Raw genomic sequence first — 18502 nt, 5'->3', positions numbered from 1 at the left:
TCTAAAGATTTATTTGGACGGTGTATGGTCTTGATGTCTTTAGTCAGCACGGGGTGGGGCTTCAAAGAGGTTCTGTCCGTGGACTGGTTGTGACAGTTGTCAATCAAAAAGAGACTGAGCAGCGATTGGCTGGAGTGGGCGGATCTGCAGGTGTCCTACGCTCTTAGAGAGGCAGGGTTAGGAGAAGGTGATCAATCTCCATCCGTCTACATTAGCAATCACCTTAAACTAGTGACAGACACGAACGAGAAAGCCAAAGCAAATGAGTTTAATGTATGTGGTTTTAAACCCCGGGAACACACTCTCAATAGGCTACAACAAGCCCGGCTAACAGCCAGACACGTGCGCCATATCAACATTGCTGCAGTTTTGAGGAGAGTTTTAGACGACATTTATTTGGTGAGGTTACTCGGTCGATTTGCCTTCCTGAACTCTTCCATTGGTGGATATTTTTTATCGTCTGGTCCGACTGCAAAAATTGAGGAGAGGAGAAGGACGGAGGGTTCTGAAAAAGGTAAGAACAAATGCGCCGTTTAATTTAGATTGAACACTTCACAAAACGGAACTAATAGTCTACAAGTTTCAGTTAGAATAGGCTACATTTCTTGTTTTTTATGTTGGCACAATATTTGTTTTGGGTTTTTTTCTGGTGTAGCATATATATACATTTGGTTTTCTTGGAGTAGCTTAAGCAAAAGTTTTCTATTTTTATTGACTAGGCTATATTCACTCTACCGACGTCCGACCCAGTGGTGTAGGCTATTTAAGTTGCGCCGTCTGGTAGGCTAATTGTCATAGTCGCTTAGAAGAATGTTTCAAAATTAATTAAACCCAAAAATAAAAAAATGTGTGGCCCGTATGTTTGAAACCAAGCATTTTTGCAAATATCAATTAATCGCCGCTGTAAAGCCTAAACCAGCTCAATTGGAGAGTAATTGGAGAGGCGTGTTTTGGTTTTTGTTAATTTATTTTGGTGATAAGGCCAAGAAATGAAGGTGTTTCCCCAGAGGTCTAATCTGCATTGTAATTGAGTTAATTTGCACGTAGATGTGTTCTTTCTAACCAGTCTTTACAGAGTCGAGAATAAGCAACGAATAGACTGGAATACACAGAACTCTAAACGATTCGGTTCTCTCAGCACGGGGCCCATCCACATTCATTTCCACGATAACAGTCAGCTCCTACATTTGGTTAAAAATGGAATGACTAACAAAATTAATACAACGCGTTAATAAAGCATACGTTTAAAAAAAAAGTCTAATATACGAGTATATACATTTTCTTTAGCTCTCTTTTATCCTAACTCTTTTGAGTTCAACAAAACTAGCCTATTTTAAATAATTAATAATAAATATTATTTATATCACGTGTTTTACACAATTGTTATATTCAGTGTAACCCTGAAGATCAGCATGTTTATCAGGCCTGCAAGTTTTTACATTCTTTTAATAAATAGGCTACATTTAAACCGCACATTGTTTTTATATCCCCGTTAAGATAAGACAAGCTTCTGTAAAGCCGTTCTTTAAACATTTTTTATAATTAGGATGCTTAAACAATAAATGTAGCCAACTCTTGCAAAATTATTTAAAATGCAGCTAACTCTTGCAAAATTATTTAAAATGCTTTATTATTTATTTTATATAAGAAATATCAGAAAATGGTGAACATTAATAGGCTACTTCACATTTTAGGTGAAATAGGGTTACAAAATATAGACCTAGCCTATAGAAAGACAACGTTTTTTGAAATAGCCTATCTAGAATACAATTATACTTTTAATTCGCGTCAGGCATTGTATCAGTTTTCACCATTATGCTCTTTTTTTCGTTTTGTAAATTAATACGAATTATTATCAGTAGCCTATTATCATAATCGAAAATGGTAGGCTAATGTTGTTTGCATGATTTAAAACGATGAAACCAATTAGTTTGTCACTTTATTTATAGGCCTACTTTTTCTATAATCATTTTTCAGAGGACATGGTTTAGGCTACTAGGCTATTCAATTAATTTACTTTGCATTTTCATGCTTTTTTTTCTGTTGCTCTTGTCAGTTGTTAATAATAATTAAAATCATGTTTCAGTAACTTAAATCGGGTCCGTCCTTCGTCAAACTGCAACATCGGGGGAAATCGAACTATTGGCAAGATCTGGGGGGACCCGTGACTGCCTCTAGCATGATGTCATACCTCAAACAGCCCCCCTACGCCATGAACGGCCTGGGGCTGAGCGGCGCGGCCATGGACCTACTGCACCCGTCCGTCGGATACCCAGGTACATAGGCTAACTAACACGTTTGACGTGTACAATGAAGTGTTTAACAAAGCGCAGTGCGAGCAAGGATCACGTAGGCTGAATGTATTTTTTTATTTTATTATTATAATTATTTTAGGCCTAGCCTACTTGTTAGAAAATGTTTTAATGAAACTTAACTGAAATTTTCTGAAGTGCATTTTATCAATGTTTAAAAAGGGCGTATTTGACCTCATATGCACATTGCATCGTTAGCCTGTTTATTATTAGCCTATTAACAACAACAACAAACATGCAAAAACCCTCTTTAATAATTTAAAAAACGCTTTAAGGTATAATTATTTTCATTTCCGAGAATAGTCCTTGAAAATGTCCTGAAGCTATTTGCTATCACATGTAAACAAAATCATAATATATTATCCTGTGTACTATTTTGTGACTAATTTCCCCCCCAGCAACGCCCAGGAAGCAGCGGCGGGAAAGAACGACATTTACGCGCTCACAGCTTGACATTCTCGAAGCGCTCTTTGCCAAAACTCGTTATCCGGACATATTTATGAGAGAGGAGGTGGCACTGAAGATCAACCTTCCTGAATCCAGAGTCCAGGTACATGCAACCACTAAATGTTTGAAGTAAAAAATCTAAATAGACTAAATGGTTCCTTTAGAAGAAACAATTGTTCAAGTATAATAACTTTCCAAACACATTCGTTAATGCTTTATGCTCAGCTGCTCCCCCTACTGATTTTTAAAAAAGTTCGTAGTAGTTTGTAATGATTACAATTAGGCTATTGCAATTATTATAGACTATAGGTGGGTGTGTTTGACATTTGTCTTGTCAGCCTTATAGTCATTAGTAGGGTGAATTGGCAGGTGATTTCTGTTCCTCTGTTTGTCTGACTTGGCCTTTTTTGACACGTTTGAATTATCCAGCATGAAAGAATTTAATATTGTGCTTGAATAATTAGTACTCCCCAAACCAGTGGATTTTGAATTGAACTGAACTGCACTGAAAAATGTGGCCATATAGACCAAATATATGATGGTGGATCACTGATATTTACATCAAAGTGAATGAGCTTTTAATCACAGTGATGAGGAAATGTAAAATTCCCACAGTCTGCTGTGGATTTTTGCATACAAATAATGCCTTTTCTGAAGTGAACTGAGGCTTAAAGGAGCAACCCTCTGTCAATTTCCCAAGCAATTTTATTTGCTCTTAATAAGCACATGAAACAAAACGCTTTACACGGTCAGACCCTCCTTCCACTATTGAATTACCATCTCTGCGGAGAAACTCAATAGGCTGCTATCACCCAGCCGTCTACAAGCAGTGAAATTAGATCCACACAGTAAAGCAGAAAGGCCCTGCATGCAAATTAAAGCCAGGAACTGCTAATAACTAGCTATTTTCCACTCTGATATTGCACAATGGCTCTCCAACATGTCCTTCAGCCATGCACGGAAGGTCTCCATAATAATTTAATGGGGCTGTGTGTGTGTGTGTGTGTGTGTGTGTGTGTGTGTTGGGCGTAATGGACTCTGCACTACCCTTTTTTTCATATGTGCCTATTATTAAAGGTATTGTTCAAACAGAATTTCAAAGTGTATTTTAAGTGTTTTTGTTTCCTCTCGCTGTCCTGCAGGTGTGGTTCAAGAATCGTCGTGCCAAATGTCGTCAGCAGCAGCAGAGTGGCAGCAGCACTAAAGCACGACCTGCAAAGAAGAAATCCTCGCCCACCCGGGAGAGCACGGGCTCAGAGAGCAGTGGCCAGTTCACGCCTCCAGCTGTCTCCAGTGCTGGCTCTTCCTCCTCCTCCTCTTCCTCCACTAATAACACGGGCATCAGTAGCACCTCTACCTCTATCAGTACTGTCTCTTCAATCTGGAGCCCTGCCATTTCTCCCGGCTCCGCACCCCCGTCCGTCTCCTTACCGGAGCCCGTCGCTCCCTCAAACGCCTCCTGCATGCAGCGCTCTGTCTCAGGCACGGCCGGCTCCTCCTACCCCATGCCCTACAACCAGACCACCGGCTACAGCCAGGGCTACCCGACTCCTTCCGGTTCTTACTTCAGTGGGGTGGACTGTGGCTCCTATCTGGCCCCCATGCACTCTCACCACCACCCTCATCAGCTCAGCCCCATGACGGCTTCGTCCATGCCCACGCACCCCCACCACCACATCAGTCAGTCCTCAGGACATCACCACCACCATCATCACCAGGCCTACAGTGGGACTGGCCTGGCCTTCAATTCCTCTGACTGCCTGGATTACAAGGAGCAAACGGCCTCCTCCTGGAAGCTGAACTTTAACACTACAGACTGTTTGGACTACAAAGACCAAGCATCCTGGAGGTTCCAAGTCTTGTGATCTGATTTCTTTTTTTAAATGCCCTCCATTTCCACCATCTCTCTGTTTTAATAGTGTGCTGAGTTTAAGGAAAAATATATATGGACTTGCAGATTTTAACAGAATAGTTAGATGTTCGTACCCCCACCCCCCCACCCACCCCTCCCCTCCCCTTTAGCGATAAGAAAGGGGAAAATGGCAAAGTTGTGGAGGGAAATGAAAGCTAGTTTTCCCTTTTTTTGTCACTGAAGAGACTGAATTACATTTACTCGACCACGAGTTCTGGTTCTGAAGTGTTTTTGCCGAACTCGCCTCGCTCTCCTGCCTGTTCTGGATTACTGTTTTTCTACACGGGACACTGAACGCTCAGCGACCGTTTTACCTCCACCTCTCAAACCCTGTACAGCTGTTTCATTTTCTAAATATGGTTATTTTTTAGGATGACAGATTCTAGTCAGCTTAACAGAGCTGAATTGTGTACATATGTATTTGGGTCAGTTACATTGACCATATTTAGTTGGTGTTACTGGATTTCAAATGGTTTAATAAGACTTTGAAACGACTTTATGTAAATCTTTTCCCCAAATAATCCAAAGATCAAGAATTGGCCACTGGACTTATTTGATATACTGAAAAACAATTTTTGTTACCCTGAAAAAAATAAATAGGATTTTATATTGAGAACACCATGTGAATAAAAAAAAAATTAAGACAAAAAAAAAAAAACTTAATTATATGTTGGACATTTTTAGAGTGGGGGATATTTGGCTGTGATATTTCATTAGGTAAACTAGGATTTGAAGATGTGTTGCGGTGAAAGAGCACGGGCATGATTAACATTGTTGGATGCATTTAACAGCACTTGAATTAATTGCTCTAACCGAAGAACTGAAGAACAAAAATCACGTGGATGAGAAATCTGGTTAAGGAAGAATTCCCAAATGCCAATGAAATGCTGAATGTACTGCAGGCGCAGATCATTACATTCATGTCCGTAATAAAGATCAGTTAACTACCAAAATTTCACATGACTTCTGACTGGGGTATGTCCGATTTTTAACACCCAAAATTTACTCTCATGTTGCAAATGTTTTCAACTCAACGAACGAATAAATACGTTACAAAATACAATAAACGCACCTCAGTTTTACTTATTTAAATCCTGTATGCATTTTGAATTTAGTACAGCTTTTTATTTTTTGTTTAACCACTGAACCATTTTGAGAGCTGCATGATTATCTACACTGAACTTGATGCAATTCATTGATTTATTTCCATCGGACTGTGAGGATTTTAAGGCGTGAGTGAAAAATCGCATGTTACTGATTGCATTTTTTTATGTGGGAAGGATTAAGTTTTTGCTCCTCAATAAATCGGTTATTTGCTGTGGGTATGGATGCTAAAACTGTGTATGCAGTGGTGTAAAATTGATTAACTCAAACCGTGGACTTTAACTAGGCCTGTATTCAGCTGGGCATTAGAAAACACACAATCGTTTGAAGGTCTTTTTGTGCAAACTGTTAAAGGCCACGGCACCGCAAAATTTCTTAAATATTTATTAACGCATTTGATCAGGTCGTAATTGAATGCGCTCGCGATAATTGCTTCCCAGCAGAATCTCCGCGCGCTCTGGAGCACAAGAGCGTTTCGTCAAAATAACCCGGAGCGATATCGCTTCTTCTGATTCGGTAATGACGTGGGTGGGTCTGGGTTAATGGGTCAAAAGCGGGAGGGAGGCAGCAGTCAGGCACCGGGCCATTAAAGAAATAGCTGGAGAAAAACAAGGCTCGGCAGAGCTGTTTAGATGAACGTGTTCCAACAGAAAAAGTTTCCTTTTGCTCGATTAAGCACCGGATAGAAAGAATGTGCACCGCTAGTAAATTGTTTATGTCTCATCACAGGAAGGCCTGCATTATTTCAAGTCCTAATTTATGACTTTCTGTTTTAATAATTTATAATAGCCTATCATTATTGTGTAGGGTATTTATTTAGGCATACTTTTGCGCATTGAAAGACACTAATGCTGCTCGACGTTACTATGAATATCACGTTCTGTTTGTTTTCAGAACAATATCGTTAGTAGCATAATAATAAAATAACCCATTTGCACGACTTTAATTAGCTTCACTGTTGTTGTGTGCTAATTATCTATGTGTTGGCCTGGCAGCTGAATCAACACCTCGCTCAGGAGAACATTACGCGTATTTGTTTTACTGTGCTCGCATTGAGACGCCATCGCAGCTCAGCGACACTACATAAACATGAATGGATTTGTAAGATTTGCATCAAACAAACATTTGCGTCCTGTATTCCTGGGGAATCATTTGAGGAGCTCGGACACGCCCTCGCGTGGAGCACCTGCTTAAGCCCGAGGGGAGAGAGAAAAAAAACAGGGCCTGCTCGGTCGAACACTTTCAACACAAGCTGGTATGATGCTGGCGAGGTGATTTCATGCCCATATATGAACTCATGGAGTTCGTCATTTACACTATTGGTAACAACCCTTTGTTTTTGTTTTTTTGATGAAGTGTAGCCTATCAAGTAGCCTAAATAAAGTTCCCCTTTTTTAGACATTAGATATTTTGTCCTTACGTAAACTTTTTGGAATGGCGGAAAATGTTGTAACATCTAACGCCAGTTTTCGTAATTTTGAAAGGAAATGATTTTAAAAATGGAATGGCATGTGCATTTCAACCGTTACCCTCCATGAAGACAAGCAAAGGTTATTACATATCCAAGTCAAGGTGAAAAGTTTGGTGTTCAAAAATAAAATAAAATAAAAATTCCTTCCGAGTGGACGCCTAAACTTAGTCTTAATTTGATTAAAGAACGAACACATATGATAAAGGTTTTTAGAAACTGCACTCACCATGAAGGCTATGGTCTGACATTTCGTTTACTCAATAGGCACAAAGAAGCTATGCTTTAACCTAGCCTACTTTAAATATCACGATCGGCTATCACATTGTCATTTAACCAGACGATATTGTTTAATCAGCTTCTACATTTGACAGCTAAAATACTAGGCTACCACAACTTAAATACAAGTTAGACCTACTGAGAAAGATTTAGCCTACGTTATGTTTATTGCTCCTTGTAAGTAGACTATAGGCTACAGGCCTAATTAATGTATTTTTTTTTAAAGTGGCTATATTATTATTATTACTATTATTATTAAAACTGTGTTAAATGATTTAAACTAAACGAAATCGAATTATTGAAGCAAAAAGCCATGCAGTCATTTCCCTTCGGTCAAGAATATTTTGATGGACTGTCCTCAAAATGTGGAATTTTCTCAGCTCGTGAGGCGGATAGGACGCTTCCATTACTGCTGTAGGAAGCAATCCACTCTTGCCTTGCTGATATGCTCATATGTCCAAATGTCACCCGAGTGGGACGGCTCGTCCACAATTGCCACCATATTATTACATGTGAAAACTGTAAAAGAGATTACCGGCCAAAACCATTAATGGGAAAACGGAAGTGTGATGAGCGAAGGGTTTGCTGAGATGGTGAGATGCTGACTCCAGGCCTCTGCGAGTTACAGAAACGCTGAGGGTGGGAAAACCACCAGAGGGATTTATTTCTACAGTATTGACGCTGAGGTCTTAGGAACAGATGACAGGCGGCATTATGGCTGTCAGGATGGACACTTACTGAGCTCATATATAACTTTATCTTTAGATCAATAACATAGTTTAGCTGTATCCGACTATTAATAGGCCCAACTTTTCCTGGGCTTCTTTATTTTATATAGGCATATATATAAATATAGCCTACGAACGCTCTTTTTCTCTCATCTGCTTGCGAACACACTATGTTGCCAGGTTTCATTATGTATTTATTTTATGCGGGGCCTAAAGTCAGAAAATGTTTATGTAATGTGGGCTTTCTATCTTCAGAATACAAAAAACAAAAAAAAAAAACAAACTGAAATTATAGCCTATTAAAAAAAAATATTTTAAAATAGACATTAGTAATGTTTTTCTATTATAAAAAACGGTAGGCTAAAATATTTGTCAATTAAAAGTCCGTGTGACGTAAACAAAACAAACTAAACAGATCGGACCTCGAAGTTATTGTTTTATTATTATTAGCCTACCATTGTTTTAAAGTAGCCTATAATGTATTCTGGCCTTTTAAATGAAAAGGCACATTTTTTGTTTGAGTCAAGTGGCTATTGGCTAAGCCTAACACTAAAAATATAAAATATATTTGTAGAAAAATGTAATTGGTTTGAAAATTGGTATTTTTTGAAGATGTTATATCCGTGCAATGTAAATAAAACATCTAAATATATAAATCAAATGGAAAACAGTGATTTGAATGATTTTCCTTATTTGACAAAAAATAAGTATAAACACAAAGTGTTTTTATATGATAGAGACTGGAACAGGATCTCTCAACTAATGTAGCCTATTCTTTTACCACTCAAGTGTTAGTTGACAAAAACAGTACAATCTAATCCTAGTGGTGACATAATTGATCTTAATGGCTGCAATTAAAATGGGAACAGTTAATTAACTCTTAATCGAGGTGAGAACATTTTGTCAAGTTCATTTTTCTCATATTAAGTGACCAGACTGCCACATCACCTCACCACTCAGATGAATCCTAAGGCCTTCCTCGGGCTGATGATCTGACAGGGAGCATGAGGACTGAAAACCAGTTTACACAACCATTCAGGAAATGAACACTAACCATGAATGGCTGTTTGTTTGTGTAGATTTGTTCAGTATATCTGGTGGCGTATGACAGCTTTTTGAATTAGATGTCAAGACCTCTGAACAGTGCAGAGCCCTGGATGCTCAAAGAACACAAAACTTTTACTCAGCACATCTGTAGGTAAATTCATAAAAACATCTGCACTGGTACCATTGAAATAAAAAGAGATGTAATATTAAGAGAATAAAAGCGTGACCTCAAGGATAAGACTGCAAATATAATACTGTAAAATACACAAACATGATCAGAACATCTAAGCTCCCTTGTCAAAAAGAAGCTAACAATGCTTCTGGATGTTGTGAAAGAAACTCATCATCTATCAAACCCAATGATATGCCAATCAAATTTCAGTAATTTTGCCAAAAAGACTGTTTGATCCTAAACATTTTCTTAGTTTGACTTGACACAGGATTACAAGGTTGTCATTTACAGAAAAACTGTGATCTCTCAAATAATCCTGTGTGATTATAAGTTTTAAGCTTAAGTCTGAGCTGTTGAAAATGGTTCCTGGCACACAATCACTGACTGGAGGCCAGACTAATTAAAAAAACAACGACAATATAAATATAATTCAAATAAAACAGACGCCTCTTGAAAACTACTGAATAATCAGATTAACACATTAATAATGGTGAGGTGTTGGATCAATCATCATAATTGCTAATTCTTTTATTGCACAAATCATATATATATATATATATATATATATATATATATATATATATATATATATATATATATATATATATATATATATATATATATATATAAAACAAGCTGTACATGTTTTAAAATATGCTTAAAAATGATACTGTGACAACAGAACTGATTTATCCTTAAAACGTGCAAAGAATAGGCAACAGACAGACATAAAAACAGAGGTGGCAACACAAAAGCTTCCTCTCCTGACCCTTCCTCCATTTCCAGCATCAATTCATATTTATATATCTTGTATATATACTTTTTAAAAAAGAAAATCCTCTTAGAATGCAGAGTAAATAGATTACGATACAGTGAGGGATTATGGATGGCTGGGTGCTGTCAGATTAAGTTCGGAGAGCAGGTCGGCGACAGTTCTGACACGGCCGCTGTGTATGAAGACTGGGGGGAAAACGGAAGCCTCCTCTTTAGAGACACGCGCTGCGTATCCCTTCTGCATTTCTTCTGCATGTAATCTCACACACCAAACAGGTGGAGAATTAAACCCAGCCCACAAGCCGCACCACTGATCCTGTGATCAAGGACAGGGATACTAGTGTGGCCTCTGTGCCACCATGCTCAAAGAAAGTGAAGTGTTACTAAAATAAAAAAAGCTGCTTGCACAGACCCTCAAACATCCATTCTGATAATGTGATAGTGACTGTCATGAGCCAGAATGGTTAGGAAATATATGTGACAGAAACAGGAATAACCATGGAGAAGTAGGTTAAAATGTTTTAAGGCTGTACAGTACTGGCCATAAACAGTATCTTACGACCCCCTTTCCAAGAAATTCTTTAACACACATTGTGCATCAAGCTATGAAAGTAATCAAAACAGAATAAAAACAAAAAACAAATATATGATTTAATTGAAAGTAGTGTTTTTTTTACTAAAATAACCATTTTTAATAGCATTGATTGTACTAATCTAGACTAAGCCAAAATGAATAACTTTCAGTTTCCCTTCCTCAGGCACCTATAAGTCACAAAATAAAAATGTAATTATTACAATTATCAGAATCGACTGCGAAATATATGATGTATATTATATTAAATAATACGCATTAATAAATAGATATAATATTATATAAAACATTACCTGTGTGTTCTGGTCAACAAGGTTGATTTCTAAAGAGAGAGGGGGAAAAAAACATAAGAATACTTGCATACAAATGTTACAAGTGAGCTTCACATTAAAGTCTTTAAAAAAGTTGTCACAGCGGCACCTTTCCACCGCCACACCTGAATCAGGTGATCCGACCGAGCGGCAATCGCTCGATAATCTCGTGTAAGTGTACTGTATGTACGAGTGGGTGGAAGTGTTGAGTTCAAGCATCCTCTGCAGCTCAACTGGAGGAGGGTTTCTCCATGCTAAATTATGACTGTTCCATTAGCATTCAGGATTATGCATGTATTAAAATTCTGATGTAAATGTCTGTAATAGCCTACAGTCTGTACTGTCCAATAAATATGTATGGGGTAAAAAAGTTTAATTATTCTGTGGACAGAAAAGAATAAAACATTCATGTTTTAGGATGATTAGCTAAGTACAATACAAGCAGAAAAAAGGCAGTCAACTTGAACCTATTTTTGAGAGGGCAAAACAGAAGGAAAGATATCACTCTCAGGGCATTAATGAAGGAATTATCTGTGGCAGTAGAGCTCTGTGTGAAACACACAGTCACTATAAATTATGCCAATAAAGCATGAAAAACAAGCCGTACGCCTTGATCCAAACACTGAGAACAATGTACTCATTCAACCCTGTTATTTTGTATCTACTTTGAGAACAGTATTTACTCAAAAGGAGTTGTATTCAAAAGAACACACCTGTGTGCTTCCAAGGCCAGGTGCGATGGGTGTTAGAGAGGTCATCCATAGCCTCAGAAGTCGACGTTTCTGCAGCCCTATTGCGGGAAAGAGAGACCGTGGAATCAAGTTTATCATGTATGACTAAAAAAAACGAGTAAAGAAATCTCTTTAAACCCATACGGTCAGACTCGAGAGCAGTTTTACACTAACACTGAATGCTGTATGGAAATGTTCTAGTCTTCTGCATTACGGTTACTATCCTGTTCACACTAATATAATCGGTGTGTACTAGCATTCACAACAGATGGGCCTGGATCTCACACACACACAGAGGCTATGTGTGGGAGTCAGGCCTTTCCCAGGGATTCATGGGTATTCCAAAAAACACGAAGCGCTGCCACCTTACGGCATGCCGTCAAATCCAGCAAGCGTGGAAGACCGCGTGAATGTTATCAGTCGTATTGTGGGCTGTGCGATTTGGGTTATTCTGCGGCGACTGGCGATGGAGATGGGCTCCAATTTCTGTGGTTTTTCTATTTCCTTTAGTGATGCACGCCGCTTACAAGGAATCGAGGGAGGAGGAGAAAAAGAGGCCTACGGGGCGCAGCCCACACCATACAAACAAGCGAACAAACACATACACATCACTACACATGTACAGATGCACTCGGATGCAAAAAGTGTCACGAGTCCAAGAGCTGGAGTGCGTCTCACTGAGTGCGTTGTGTGTGTGTCTGTGTGAGAATAAAAGGAAACGTCAACAGATGTGTGTCGGACTCGGGATGTTTTCCAGATATGCGCATCTTTGCCTCTCTCCCTGCGCAGGGCTGGATTTAGTACAACCGACGGTGATGCCACCAAGTCATTGTACTCCTCCTCTCGCTCACTCTCCATCTTTTTTTTCTTTGCCAGCACAACGCAAGGCATGAAGCTCGAATCAGTGTCTCTAAGCCTTATTGGCTCGGCATAAAGAACAATAAAACTTCATCAGAGACCAGATTAGTCTGGTTAAATAGAATTTAAAAAACTCCAAAAAAACAAACATAAAAAGAGAAAAATGAGAGGATTTCCTCTCTCTTGACTGCTATTTATCTGGGTGGGAGCATCTCCCTCTGATGTCTTGCATGCGGCCGTGTAGCAGTACAGGCCTGTAAACTGGGAGTCAGGCTGCCAAATTACACAAAACTCCTTATTTTGTGTTTTAAAAACCCTTTAATCCCACCCCATCCTCTTTGGGTCGTCCACTAGGAACTGGCTGATGGGAGAGAGAGGATTTAAAGGAGATCGAGGGAGCTTAAGTGGGACAGAAAGAAAGAGAGTCAGCACAGAGTCAATGGTTCCTCCGTCATCAGCAATGGAAGAAGAGAGAGGATAAGACAATAGGACAATCCTCATGTAACACACACACACACACACACACACACACACACACACACACACACACACACACACACACACACACACACACACACACACACACACACACACACACACACACACACATCTACTCTACACCCTTATTGTGATGCTCCAGGCTAAAGTGAAGTACACACACTAGAAGAGTTAGTGTGGGTGTTTGCTTAAAATATCCCATGCAGTGGCGAGCAGTGACTTCTTTAACTGGGTATGCTGGGTGGTGTATCATTTTAAAAAAATGTGCCTGGTGCAGATACATTGGATGGGTTTATAATAAACAAGATGCTCGCCTTCGCTCCAGACAAGTGTGTTAGCTACTCAGTTGCTTACTCTCCTGAGTCTGACACGCAGTAACACAGGTCAAATTATGCTTAATATGTTGGGCCTTTAATTAAAAGTAGCCTACATTTACATGCCTTCACAAGCATGGTATATGGTATATCAAGGTGAGATATAACTAACAGCAGCGCCGGGCCAATAGCCTCAGATCTGAAGTTAGAGTGGTGCTGACGATCGTGTAACTCGCCCCAACCACTAACCCTTCACGTCACTTTAACTGCCCGACAGAGATGTAAGACCGATGGCCTGGCACTGTCCTCAGACTGCTCTGACGTATGCTTCTGCAGTTGGTTATTTTGGACCTTTTGCAAAATATGCTGTATTTTTGTAATTCTGCTATTAATTAATTCTGCAGCTAACTTTTTGTATGGCAACCTTTGCTGAGAAGGCATGGACATTACGACAAAAGACTTTGTACCGTGAGAGGTGATTTAGTTGTGATTATGTCAGGATGTTGTGGCTTATTATATTGTTTTATTGTATGTATATAATAAAATTTTGATGGACATCTTTCCTAATGATTGGATAGTTTAGATGGACATCTTTCCTAATGATTGGATAGTTTAGATGGACATCTTTCCTAGGCAACATGAGTGCATGACACTTAAAATGAAAATATTCGTTCATTCATTCATTCATTCATTCATTAATTCATTCATTCATTCATTCATTCATTCATTCATTCATTCATTCATTCATTCATTCTGCTAGGTGTCACTAGTGCTAACTACAGTATAAACTACTATGAAAATAGCTTCAGTTATGATTGAGTTGATTGAGTTAGTTGTGTGTAAAATACAATGTGATTTTCCGTGATCGAGATCTGGCAGCAACGGCACATTTTTCAGCAATTGATTCACGTTCAACTTTCCCTGCGCATGAAATCACCCATTCGCCAGAGAACGAAGGACAATGATGACGACACACAACAACAGAGCAGCCGTGTCCCAAATGTCACACTTCATATGAATCGGTCTTGTAGACTTACAATGACTCTGGCTGTCGCGTATCCGTTTTGTCTATGAGAAGGGTGCTTGTATACTTTGCAGTCAGTATGTGCCCTTGATGCCCACTTTTGCTGTGCTACGACATGAAAGTGCGGAAAGTGCTACATCACGCTCTGTGCGTCGGGCACCAAGTGTTGAGAAGGCACCAAAAGAAGACACTCCTCCTCTCCCGGTAATTCACCTCTCTAGAAAGTAACGAAGAAGAAGAGGTGAATTACCGGGAGAGGAGGAGTGTCTTCTTTTGGCAAAGGTGGACAGTATCTAAGTAAATTAGTACACTTTTTAAGTGTCTGTACTTTATTTCTTCTGGAAACTTATGACTTTAACCGCGTTACATTTAAAAGACAAATATCGTACTTTTTACTCCATTACATTTCTATCAAGGTCCTCAAAGTCAAAAGTCGTTTCTGTAGCAGCTTTAAAAGTCAGTGGATGATTTTTTTCTTCTTTAAAAAGTGTTTGGGTTTTTGCAGAAAGCCTATCAGGAATCACTCTTGTAGGGTCACGTGAAGTTCAATGATTTCACAGCATTTTTTGAACACTGTTTAATTTATAGTATATAACAAAATGGAAGAGGACAGATGTCAAACTGTTCATTTTGTCGTGTATTCACATAAACAATGTCTTTAGTGAAGGTAAACAGTTGGGAGAATATCAGATGTGTATCAGAGTATAGGATCCGTGCATTCGGCCTTAAAGTGACAGCAGCTTTGTAAATCGCTTTGTATCTTTCTTTTTTTTTACAAGTATTTAAATTAGTTTAAGGTAGTCGTATGCTCGTATGTCGGATGGAGCTTCACTGACTGGCTTAAACCATGATGGTATAGTGTGCATTTATACTACAATAATAAAATAATGCATAGACATAAAAAAGGAAATTTACTTTTAATACTAAAGTACTTGTGAAAACAAATACTTCTGTACTTTTACTTCTGTTTTACAACTTTCACTTGTAACAGAGTAATATTTGACCAGTAGTACTTAGTAGTTACTTCTACTCAAGTAATGAAGTTATGTACTTTGTCCACCTCTGTCTTTTGGTTCAGATCAGGGTGGTTTTCAGTATTATTGTGAAATAGTGTCCAACAGTAAATTTCATAAAGTACATAGCTTCACAACTCTACGCATCACAAGTTATATGGACTATTTTTATGGAGATTATTTGCCGTTTTGGAACTTGAGATCTGTGTGGTCAATATAACTGTTGTATAAAAATTCTCCCAAAAAATAGAATTTTGTGTTCCAGAGAAAAAAATAACAGCATACAGATAGGAATGACACAATGGCAAGAAATGAGAAGAAATACTATAAGAAGGACAGCACAAGTGTATGGTATTTCAAGAAATGCAATTACTAATGTATAAGCTAACAACTAAATATACTTGAGTAGTTAATTTACACACACACACACACACACACACACACACACACACACACACACACACACACACACACACACACACACACACACACACACACACACACACACACACCTTGATGCAGTGCTCCAGTGTTTGGGGTCATGAACATGTCTGTCGCTGCTGGTTGGTGGTAGCTTGACTCCAGTCTGCCCTCCGTATGCTGACTGACACTCATCTGAAATCACACACAAAATCCCACCATGCCCTGAGGAAAACACTTTAACATGAAGAATCTTTGAAATGTAGAAGCTTTTCTATATGAAACAGGGAGAGCGAGAAACAGAACATGACATATTGTGTAATACATGGGCGTCTAGTACACTACTCTCCCAGACAGAGACAGTGAAGGTTACATATAACAAGAGACGCTAAGTGAGACTTGATCTCAGGGAACACCCTACAGCACAGCAGTGTGTGCGCCTGTGTCTCATGAGCTATAAGATGATCTCTCTAATACACACTTCTCAGAGTCCTCCTTTACAATTGACTCTCTCACCAAATCAACACACTCCTCAATGAGACAGTGGGCACTAGTCATTTTCTGTGACAACAAAACATCGGTGGAAGGGTAGAATGATGGAAAGACAGACGGACAAAGAGAGAGACTACATGGAATCTAGGCTGGGGGAAAAAAAATATTTAAAAAAATAAGGAAAATGCATTATTAGGGATGTTATTTTAATACTTTCACTGAGCACTAATAAGACAGGTAAAAACTCATCTCTTCCATGAGCACTTAATCTTACATAAAAAAATTTAAAAAAATCTTTCCCCCTCTATTTCTCCTTTCTTCTTTCCTTTTCTGGTCTTTGCTACTCTGAGCAGTGTACAAATCTTAGTATTTAGGGCACTTTTTGTGTTTCGTTGCCTCTTCTTGACGGATCGCTTCCTGTTCTCCTGAGTTGTAAGTCGCTTTGGATAAAAGCGTCTGCTAAATGCATAATTTAGTTGCTAAATGTAAATGTAAATGTAATAATTCTAAGAAAATAAAACACAAATTCTGTGGGGTAGTTTTTCAGGGGTTGGACTTGGTACCTTAGTTCCAGTGAAATTAACTCTTAATGATTCCGTATACCAAGACATTTTGGACAATTTCATGCTCCCAACATTGTGGGAATAGTTTGTTGTTTGTTCCAACATGACTGCCCACCAGTGTACAAAGCAATGTCCATAAGGACAAGTTTGGTGTGGAGGAACTTGACTGGCCTGCACAGAGTCCTGACCTCAACCCAATAGAACACCTTTGGGGTAAATTGGAGCAGAGACTGCGAGCCAGGCCTTCTCGCACGACAACAGTGCCCGACCTCACAAATTTGCTTCTAGAAGCCCCAAATTCTCATAAACACCCCTAAACCTTGTGGAAAGCCTACCCAGAAGAGTTGAAGTTGTTATAGCTGCAAAGGGTGGGCCAACTCCATATTAAACCCTACGGATTAAGAATGGGATGTTATTTAAGTTCATGTGCATGTAAAGGCAGGCATCCCAAAACTTTACGAGCATTTCACCCTTTTTTTATTTGATATATTGATATTTATTTGATTATATACACGCACAGAAACTCAAAGGTCTTCACGACAACATGTCAAAATAAATGTTTGTTTTAACTTCAAGAAATAAGAACTATATTACTATTGCACAGTAGTGTATTTCTTCAATTATTATTAATAATAATATAATCATAATAATAATACAGTTTATTAAAACACAGAGACAAAAGACTTTGTTAAAAACAATTAAAATAAACAATTGGTCTAACTTTAAGAAACTATGAAAGAAATGCACAGTACAATGTACTTCTTAAAGTAATATTTATTATTACTATTAATTTATTTAAAAATGTTAAGGAATATTACATATTTTCATTAATGTTTTAATTCAAATAGTAAAATTATCCAAAAATTAAAAGAATTATTACAATTTAATTTGATTTAATTTTAACTAAAGACAAACTAAATTGTTTGTTTTATAAATTGATTTGAATTGATTTGAAGACCACCATTGTTATATATTACATATTTAAGTGTATAATACTTTTATTTTCTATGTACTCCTGACAGTAAAATAAGCCACAATAAACTTAACGGTCCAGTCATGAAAAGTATATACCTGAAACCGCCAGAATCTTGAAAAAATACATTGATACAGATTTTTGTCATAATGCCCTGCACTAATTTGTGAATATTTTATTAATTAATGTATCATGTAATTGATTGATTGCATTTTTTAATAGATTGACTTATCTATCTATTATATTGCTTTAGGATACTTTATTATATTTGTTTAAGAGACTCTAGGCAGCATTGCTAAATTGTCAATAATCGTCCAAAAGCAGTTACAAAAGAACAATACCCTTAAAGCTGTTTGGCACTTTCTTTTATTTATGAAGGCAGCCATATAATGTGTGAATAATAAGTAACTTTTGTATTTGTGTGTGTGTGTGTGTGTGTGTGTGTATGTGTGTGTGTGTGTGTGTGTGTG

At 38.2% G+C, this 18502-nt stretch overlaps 2 protein-coding genes across 4 annotated transcripts in view; one reads left to right on the top strand and one right to left on the bottom strand.

Moving 5' to 3' along the window:
* The first annotated feature begins 186 nt into the window (after window positions 1-186).
* Window positions 187-5738, top strand: otx1 (orthodenticle homeobox 1). Its single transcript, XM_067455535.1, has 4 exons — window positions 187-514; window positions 2087-2276; window positions 2711-2862; window positions 3902-5738. The coding sequence occupies exons 2-4, from the start codon at window positions 2180-2182 to the stop codon at window positions 4622-4624; spliced, it is 972 nt and encodes a 323-aa protein (XP_067311636.1). The 5' UTR covers window positions 187-514; window positions 2087-2179; the 3' UTR covers window positions 4625-5738.
* Window positions 5739-10130: 4392 nt separating this feature from the next.
* Window positions 10131-18502, bottom strand: part of wdpcp (WD repeat containing planar cell polarity effector) — a 76273-nt gene continuing 67901 nt past the window's right edge. For all 3 annotated transcript variants that reach the window (XM_067455532.1, XM_067455531.1, XM_067455533.1), the window contains 4 exons: window positions 16097-16199; window positions 11860-11936; window positions 11129-11157; window positions 10131-11005 (listed from right to left, as the gene is read on the bottom strand). In XM_067455532.1, the coding sequence (XP_067311633.1) occupies window positions 10958-11005; window positions 11129-11157; window positions 11860-11936; window positions 16097-16199 (257 nt within the window). In that variant the 3' untranslated portion in view covers window positions 10131-10957. The remainder of the gene's footprint in view (window positions 11006-11128; window positions 11158-11859; window positions 11937-16096; window positions 16200-18502) is intronic.

The sequence above is a fragment of the Pseudorasbora parva genome, chromosome 10, assembly GCF_024679245.1.
Source record: "Pseudorasbora parva isolate DD20220531a chromosome 10, ASM2467924v1, whole genome shotgun sequence".
NCBI classification, from domain to species: domain Eukaryota; kingdom Metazoa; phylum Chordata; class Actinopteri; order Cypriniformes; family Gobionidae; genus Pseudorasbora; species Pseudorasbora parva.
The sequence above is the reverse complement of the archived record's forward strand: the minus strand, read 5'-3'. Positions and strand labels throughout refer to the sequence as shown.